This window comes from Merops nubicus, unplaced genomic scaffold (assembly GCF_000691845.1).
Source record: "Merops nubicus isolate BGI_N331 unplaced genomic scaffold, ASM69184v1 scaffold11179, whole genome shotgun sequence".
NCBI lineage: Eukaryota > Metazoa > Chordata > Aves > Coraciiformes > Meropidae > Merops > Merops nubicus.
The window spans coordinates 1-8,813 of NW_008630190.1; the positions used below are offsets into that span (position 1 = coordinate 1).

The window sequence follows — 8,813 nt, forward strand, 5'->3', positions numbered from 1 at the left end:
TGCAAATTTACTGAGGGTGCCCTTGATTCCAACATCCAGGTCATTGATAAAGATATTAGACAAGACCAGTCACAAAACTGAGCCCTGAGGGACACTGCTCATGACTGGTTGCCAACAGGATTTAACCCCATTCACCACAACTCTCTGCGCTTGGCCATCCAGCCAGTTTTTAACCCAGCGAAGAGTCCATCTGTCTAGGTGAGTGGAAGGACAGGAAATTTGCTCAAAACACAGAGCCTCTTTCCATAGAACATTGTGTATTGAGTTTCTTTTCTACAAAAGGATCTTACAACAGAGTCGGGGTCTGCTAAAGCACTGGAAAGCAAGTTCTAAGCCTGTAACAGAGGACCTAAATCATTGCTTTACAGGGAAGCTTACTAAAGCTGGTGAAGGAGAGATACTGTGGCCAAAGTTGTCTTTGCCAACGGTGAAAACATAGCACCCAATACTAACATGTCAGTAAGGATATTGGAGCATCTCTTACAGTATCTGCTCCTATGGGTCCTCATGTTCATGTAATGTACCATGCAAGAGCAGAGAGGGCCCATGAAGATTATGTCATGCTGTACCTTAACAAAATGAACAAAAGTACTTTTCTTCCTTGTTCAATGGGCACCGCCATACTGGAAAGCCAAAAAGATCCCTGTAGTATCAGGAAAACTGAAGAGAACATGAATTAAACAGACTTATAAACTTTTATAAGCTAAATTTAGTATTAGCTTTAAAAGTCATAGCTGCTCTGTTGGAGAGCAGCTTGTTCCAGGCTTGCAAGGTTTGTTGAACACAGTAGGAGTCTGAGGAAGGCAGAACTGGTTGTTAAGTTTTGTTATGTTTTTTTTTTTTGTTGTTGTTGTTGGTTTTTTTTGTTTGTTTGTTTTTTTTTTTTTTGTTTTGTTTTGTTTTTTTGTTATGTTAAAAATATGTTCATCATAACCACTGTGAGAGAAGTCCTGTTTTTCATGCAGAGATCTCTGCTCAAGAGTTAAAAAATCTCACGTACAGATACTGGGAGCTGCAGTGGATAAAAGAAGCTTCAGTCCAAAGTAATAATAATTTAGAGTGCAGATTCCCTGCCGGGGACCGGATTTCTACAGTTCAGGGAATACACACTCATGCTGACAGGACTGGTTTGGCCTCAGGGAACCTGCAGCCCATGACCCTCACTCTGTTAGATGCAGCTTTTATGTAGAACTCAGGTTGCCATGGGCCAGAGCACCAAGCTTGCATCGACATTGTTTGGGGTGAACCTAAGCTTCTGGGCAGTGCGTGCCAGCAAAGCGCCCACCTTCGCATGGGAAGAGACCCAAACCATCAGTGCTACCCTGCCCCATCCCTGGTTGTTGTGGCAAGGAAACATGGTCACTCCGGTTTCGTGGATGCTCCCCACAACCACCCCAAACTAGAGATGAGGCATCTGGTAATTTACGTGTAGACTGAAATTCTGCTAGTTTTTATGTTGCTTATATGTTTGTATGACAGCTTCTGTGTTGAGGCTGTCCCCAATGGAAGCTGAGATAAGCATGTAACACCAGAAAGCCAGTATCATTATACATACCTGTCAAATACTCTAACCTTCACAACACCACCTCAATAGGTGTTAACCTAGTCTGTGCTGCCAGCAGAAGGAAAAAAGGCAAGGGAAGTGACCCAAAGCATGAAAAGACTCCCCCACAAAACTGAAGAGGGTGTGAAGAAGGCTTGTTACTCTTTTCTGAGCACAGAAAAGTGCCTGATACTTCAGCTCCAAGAAATACCTGTTACTTGTGCTGGGTAAACACCCAATATGAGCAAGTAATACCAGAGCTCCTAAGGCCGTTCAGTAGCTTGTGAGGGTTAGTAATGAGTTGGAGTGTTAGTAGTTAAATTTTCCTAAGAGCTCATCAGTCACATATGCAGGCAAACTGTGTCTGTCACATCTATGTGCAGAATATTTTTGAGAAATGCTTTCAAATTGCAAACCTATTAAGAGTTTGTTTTTTTTTTTTAACAAAACACAAACTGTGGGGATGTTCGTGACCAACCTGAATGACAGAAGCCTTCTTTCTTTTCTCCTAGTCTCTCAGCAGGGTGAAAGCCAAAGGCGTTTGTACAGAGAACTGCTGAGAAACTACAATCGTCTTGAACGACCGGTAGTGAATGACTCCCAACCACTTGTAGTTGAGCTCCAGCTTTCTTTGCTGCAGATAATTGACGTGGTAAGTTATTTGCTGTTCAGTTCTCTACAGCACTCATTCAGCATAACAAATCCAGTCTTTTGGACCATATTTTTCCTTTTAATCAGGCTATTGGAGAAGAAAGCAGACTGTCTTTGGCTAAGTGTCCTCCCTAAATGCTGAAGTACAAGCTTTGACACTTTGGAAGAGTGAATGTCCTTCTAAAAGCACAGCCATCTCTCATACAACATGAGCTGTAAGGAGATATATTATTTAGGTTTTTCCATTTATTTGAAACAGAAAAAAAAATTCAATAAATTAAAACCTGTGTGTTACTGCAAATTATTAATGATACATCCTTCTTGCGGTGATACAGGATGCAATAACTGAAGACCATGTGCAGCATTCAAAGCTAGCATCACTGCACTTATACTTTTTCATTAGACATTATAATGGCATTGGCCTCCTCTCCCATCATGTCTTTACTATAGCATTGGCCTCTTCTCCCATCATGTCTTTACCATGCACTGTGGCTGAAGAAGAAGCATACCCTGAGATGAGGGTGGAAATATATGTAAGTAAAACCTGGAGGCACAACCCTCTAATTGTCTTGACTGCAAAATACTTTTTCAGAATTGGAGGTCTGACCCACAGAAAATTTTAAGATAATCATCCAAATTTAATTTTTTTTTTATCATGATGAGGATTCTTTATGATAAACCACGATGTATAGAGATAATTTATTTCATCTACATGGGAAAAACAAGCTAAGAGATGAATTTTGACCACCTTCAATCTGTCAACACAGCAAGCAGCTGAACACGTTAGTACTCCTTTCCTCATCCTTCCTGTTCTGTAGTCAGTATCAAGCAGGTTACCAATACACCTTCACTGTCATGGAGGGAAAAAGGAATAGAGAGAGAGATATGCAAACCTCTGTGCATTTGCAAACCGATCTGACAGAGACCTCAAACATTTCAACTGCTTAATGCACTCACAGTCTTTCTGAAAATGTGCAGTGCACCAGGTGCTCTCCTTGGAAGGGTAAGCAGGATCTGAAAGTCTAGCCTCCCAGCACTGTGCTGTCCAAGTGGCAAGTGCGGCATCCTGGAGGCAGGCAGCAGCCGCTCAGGGAGGATAACCATCTTTCTATTTTGAAATGTTAGCAACTGCTTTGAGCTGGAAGAGAGAGGATAGCAGGACTCTCAACTGAAATCACTCATTTAGGGCCAGAGCTCACAGACCTCTTCATGAACAAAGGAACAGAGAAAACCTCCAGCTAATTTCAAATAAATTTCACCAAACAACTGTAGGTTTAGAAGAGGTGTCTTAGCTCCAAAGATATTGCTCAATCCCTTTTTTTTGTGATGGTGCTTTCTGGTAGTAATTTGAAGGTTGGGGGTGGCAAAGGAGACTTTTAGCCTTGGGGCTGTTATTGTACTTTCAAAATCAGCCGGTCACTTACATAAAACCTTTTTTCAGTTGGGTTTCACAATCATGTGTGAAACCCATCCTTTCAGTAAACCAGCATTTCTCTGAGAACTTTAGCTACATTATGTCATTGTCAGTTAGGAAAAAAAAAATACATTAATTCCAGTCTTCCCTTTTGATTGTCCACAATAGGAAAGACGTAATCCATACATACCAGCAACAAAGCTTGGCTTCCCTCCATCTCTGCACATACTACAGGTGCTAGAAGTTAATCAGCTCATAGCATTAATGACTTGTTCCAGGCTCATGGTCTTGCAAACTGCACTCATGGTGGTTGTAAAAAACATCCAAACACCTGAAAGTGTTTATCTTGTGTGATGTAAAAAGTTGCCTGTCTCCTCTGGGGAGATACAGAAAATCCTTTGGCAGTCCAGTAGTAGAGAATCACGGTGGCATCAGCAAGTGGCTAAACCAGCCCATACTGCTCCCATGAGTCCCTAAATTAGGAAGCGATGCAGGAATATGCCAGCAGCAAGCAGGTCATGAGCATGGACACAGCCCCTCAATCTCCAGAGATGGCTGGACAGACTGCAGCGTCTAGATGCTCCACCTGCTGATGGAAATACCTGTTTAAAAGAAGGGTTCTAACAGCCACAGTGGTGTAAAGAGTGTCAGGCAAGGTACGAAGGAGAGGTAACCACTGTTAGCTGACACACTACAAGGTTTACTAAGCGGTAACTATCTCTTCACTCAGGCATGGGGCTGGGGGTGAGTAGACTCTGCCTCGTGAGCTGCCCTGCCTGGCATAAGGCAAAACAATGGATCTAGAGCTGATTCTCACTTGGGGAAGGGGATAGACAGCATCACAGTCTTTGCAATCGTGGAAACACTAGCACAGTGCAAACCTGCTCTTTCTAATGACTTGTGTATCTAGCATGCTCCATTACCACAACAGAACAGGTTGCTAGGCAAGGTTCCAGCCTGGGGGGACTTCATGCATTGTGCTCCCTGGGGAGGAAAAAGGACTCTGTGCTGAGGAAACTGTGGTGTGCCAAGGCATGCAACAGTACTCCTGGACTTGCTGCAATGCTTTGCAAGTACTCACTGCAACAGATGTGAGACAGTGTACCCTGAACCGGTTTCCCTGCAGAAGGAAACACTATAAAGATGAAAACAAGTCTCCTGTTTTATTGCTGCGTAGGAGGAAGAGGGGGTCTGTCACTGAGACTCACAGGAACTCACTCAATTGCTAAGACCATCACATGTAATGCACTGACACCGCAGACAGGTTCCATGACATGCCTCCATGTTTCATACACAATGAAATCTAAATTAATATTCTGCAGCCAGTCTGCTGAGAACAACATTTATGACAATCTAGCTTCACTTTGCCAAATAGCAGTGACAAGTGACTTTACTTAAAATCTCACCTCTTTTCCTCCCTTCCATTCAAAGAAAATTTAAAAGCATAACTATCTTAGATTAGGTTTTCTGCTCCTACCAACATGTATTTACCTGCATGGGATCTGTGTGATTTTTTATACTCAAGCCAGCCATCATACTCAAAGCCATGAGGAACATGTTCTCTGCTTGTTACAGTTGTGGTAGACAGATGAAAGTGAAGGATTTCTTGTCATTATGGTTAGAACTTTTCCTAAAATTATATTAAGTCGCAATTATGGCAGCCCAGAATGCCAATCAAATCCTGGGCTGCATCAAAAGAAGCGTGGCCAGCAGATGGAGAGAGGTGATCCTGCAGCTCTGCTCTACCCTGGTGAGACCTCACCTGGAGTCCTGTGTCCAGCTCTGGAGTCCCCAGCAAAAGAAGGACTTGGACCTGCTGGAACGTGTCCAGAGGAGTGGCACAAAAATGATCAGAGGGCTGGAGCAGCTCTCCTTTGAGGACAGGCTGAGGGAGTTGGGGTTGTTCAGCCTGGAGAAGAGGCGGCTCTGGGTGGGACCTTATAGCGACCTTCCAGTACCTGAAAGGGGCCCACAAGAAAGCAGGGGAGGGACTATTCACAAGGGTTTGTGGTGACAAGACAAGGGGTAATGGCTTTAAGCTAGAAAAGGGGAGATTTACATTAGACATTAGGAAAAAGTTTATTAATATGAATGTGATAGATTACTGGAATAGGTTGCCCAGAGAGATGGTGGAGGCCCCATCCCTGGAGACATTCAAGGTGTCTTGATGAGGCTCTGAGGAGCCTGGCCTAGTTGGAAATGTCCCTGCTTATTGCAGGGGTGCTTGAACTAGATGACTTTTGGAGGTCCCTTCCAATCCAAACATTCTACAATTCTGTGACAATTCTATGAACTCTAGCCAAGTCAGGTCTTTTAGATTTAGGAAACAAATGAGCAGAAAAAAAGAACAGTTATGCCTCCTGTTTAGCAGCAGGTCTCATTTCAGTTTGCCTTGTCCTCTATATATAATAGCAAATTCATGCTGAGCTGTCTCACTTGTATTCAGTTTCTTAGGATCACTTTTAGTTGAAGTTTAGCCTCCCCCCTACCCTGGCAAAAACAAGCACTCCCTGTGCATCAGCAGGTCATTTGGCTAATGACCTCTCCCACAGACCACTGTCAGGACCTGTCAAGCCCTGCTAGCCCACGCAAGGGTAGACCGCATCCAAGAGTAGCTGGAACAAGAATTCTCTTCTTACTTTGTCTAAGAGCCCAGCCAGCTGGTCAGCCTAAGAGCAGCTAAGAAGCGTGACATTTTTCACAGCATAAGAAATTTTTCCCTTAGCTCCATGTGATAGGTTTCTGCTAGCTAGAAGCCACTTGTCATCATGAGTGACAGTTTTCATTGCTCGTTGGCATTTGCAGAGGATGTTATCTGAATAGGTCTATATCTTTTATGTAGACACACTGGTGAGGTATTTAGAAAAAAACAAACAAACACAGACTTTATATTCCAGGTTTCTTTCTGCTAGTGACCCAGCCAGCAACTGCGCACCATGCAGCCAGCCACTCACTGCCCATCTCCTACACCCTACCCTGGTGGGATAGGAAGGGGAATTGGCAGGAAAAGTTAAAACCCCATGGATTGAGATAAGGAGAGTTTACTAGAACAACACAAAAAGAGAAGAAACAATAGTAATAACAATCATACTAATGAAAGAATATATAAAACAGGTGATACACAACACAGCACTCACTGCCCAAACTGCTTAACCCTGCAGAACCAACACAACACCCAAACCCCATGATGTCAGTATGGTATTGACTTTCCCATTGGCTGGTTCAGTGGACTACTCTGGCTGTGTTCTCACAAACCCAAGACATGATACTATTTACCGTTATCTTTGGGCTAGTGCATCAGCACTGCAAAAATAACCTCACCATATTTGGTGGTCCACAGGAAAAACTTTTTTTATTAGCTTCCTAGGCTATATGTTTCCTCAACCTCCAACTTTAAATGTACAAAAAGAAAAAGAAACCAAGCAGCCAACCAGTGGAATAGTATGAAGACAAAATCCATGGCCTGACCAGAAATATATCCCACATTTTAAAAACATCCTGAAAATAAAGAGCCTAATTTTAAGGTGAGTGCTACAAATCAGCTGCACAATGCTGCAGAGATGATAAATGCCTCAAAATCCCCTACCAGAAGAAAACACATCTCTGAGGTTTCCAGTTACTACTGCATTGCTGGCTCTCAGAGGCTCTACACTGCTAAGGACACTCGTTGGCCTCTGTCAAGAAGAAAGGCCTGACCACCATGATGTTTTTGACAATGTTGTCTTCTGCAGGGCCACCTCAAGGGTCTGTTCAGCTCCTCGCATATGTCGAAGTCCTGTACTACTTTTCTTCTCTGTGTTGCAGCTGCCGCTGGCCCAGAAAACCACCTCAGCAGCTGACAGGTTGCCTGAGTATTTAATGCCACATGATTTTTCTGGTACTCTTGTGGAAATTTCCTCCTGTTTTGGAGGGCATAATCACTAGAAAAAAGGACTACAAGTGCCCAGTGGTATGCCACAAAAATACTGAAAAAGCCCCTAACTACCCATGAGTAATTTTGCACTTTCAGAAGCCAAAAATTATTTGGGCTGCAAATCCAAAACAAATATTATCTGTGGAAAATTTAGTAAGTACTGTTTTTATTTGATTGAACAGTGCATTAAATGGTTGTACACTTTTAGGTACTGCAGGATCAACCCAAACCTGATCACATGCTTGCAAACAAGCTCACCTAAACTGTAGACGTTGCTGCAGTGTGTCAAAGCTCTTGACATATCTGAAAAGCAGCAAGATGCACTATCAAGAGTTTAGTGGAGCAACAAAGAAAAAAAGAGTAAGTTTTTCTCCAGAAAACTGGGTCTGTGCCTTTCTTGAAGGGAAGTCAAGGGAAAAGATCTGCACATACTTTCTGTGCGTGCTCAGGTGCAGTCATTATCACTATAAGCAACATACTAGCTTAGAAGCACTGCAGTTTTTATGTTCTCTACCAGGAATTTATCAAACTGTTGGGATCAAGCTTTAGCTTGCAGTGGGTTTTCATTTTGCCCAAATCAGAGACTGCAGCATTTTTTTTAATTTTTTTTTTTTTTTTGTGGGTTTCTTTTCTTTTTGTTATTGTTGGTTTGTGTTTGTTATTTTTTTTTTCCTAAATTTTTGATTGGTTTGGTTTTCTTTTTTCAGGAAGAGTTTGATGAGAGAACAACATTTAAATGCAGGCATCTTTTCACATCCAGAGATGCCCTCATCAGCCTGCTCTGTTTCTGGGTGACCTGCTGCTGAAAGAGCAGGATGCTTGAAATCTGTCCCCAAGAGTTGGTGTGCAACGGGCTTTTTGCTGGAGTGTTGTCCTTTTGAGTGAGAATTGCCAAAGCTAGAGGCTGTCTGGCAGTAGACTCTGTGCCATGAGGTGAAGATGAAAAGGCAGGAAGAAGGCAGTGCCCAGGCCTGTGGTACCTTCTGTCTGGCACAGCCATGGTAGTGTCAGTTTCTTCACATAAACTCTGTCAGAACCAAAGGCCTTTAGAATTTACTTTCCTTAGTTTTAACTGCTTTGGTTTCATAAGCTGCAGGATAGAGCAGGGCCCTGTTAAACTCTGACAACTTGTTAAAAGAACTCTGCTTTCTCATCTGAAAATATGCTTGTTCATTCTGGCAAGTGTTAATGCAATTCAAGCACCATTTCTCCTTTTGTGAGGTGGAGGTGAAAGTAAGAGGTGCCAAAGGGCTATGAGGTGGCCACTGGTGGCTGGGGGCCACCAGCAGGGC

The 8,813-nt window shown here is 42.9% G+C and overlaps 1 protein-coding gene across 1 annotated transcript in view; it reads left to right on the forward strand.

The window, feature by feature from the left end:
• The first annotated feature begins 2,006 nt into the window (after nt 1–2,006).
• LOC103779554 (neuronal acetylcholine receptor subunit alpha-7-like) overlaps nt 2,007–8,813 on the forward strand; it is a 44,318-nt gene continuing 37,511 nt past the window's right edge. Inside the window, exon 1 of the mRNA XM_008947187.1 lies at nt 2,007–2,195. Coding sequence (XP_008945435.1) covers nt 2,007–2,195 — 189 coding nt within the window. The remainder of the gene's footprint in view (nt 2,196–8,813) is intronic.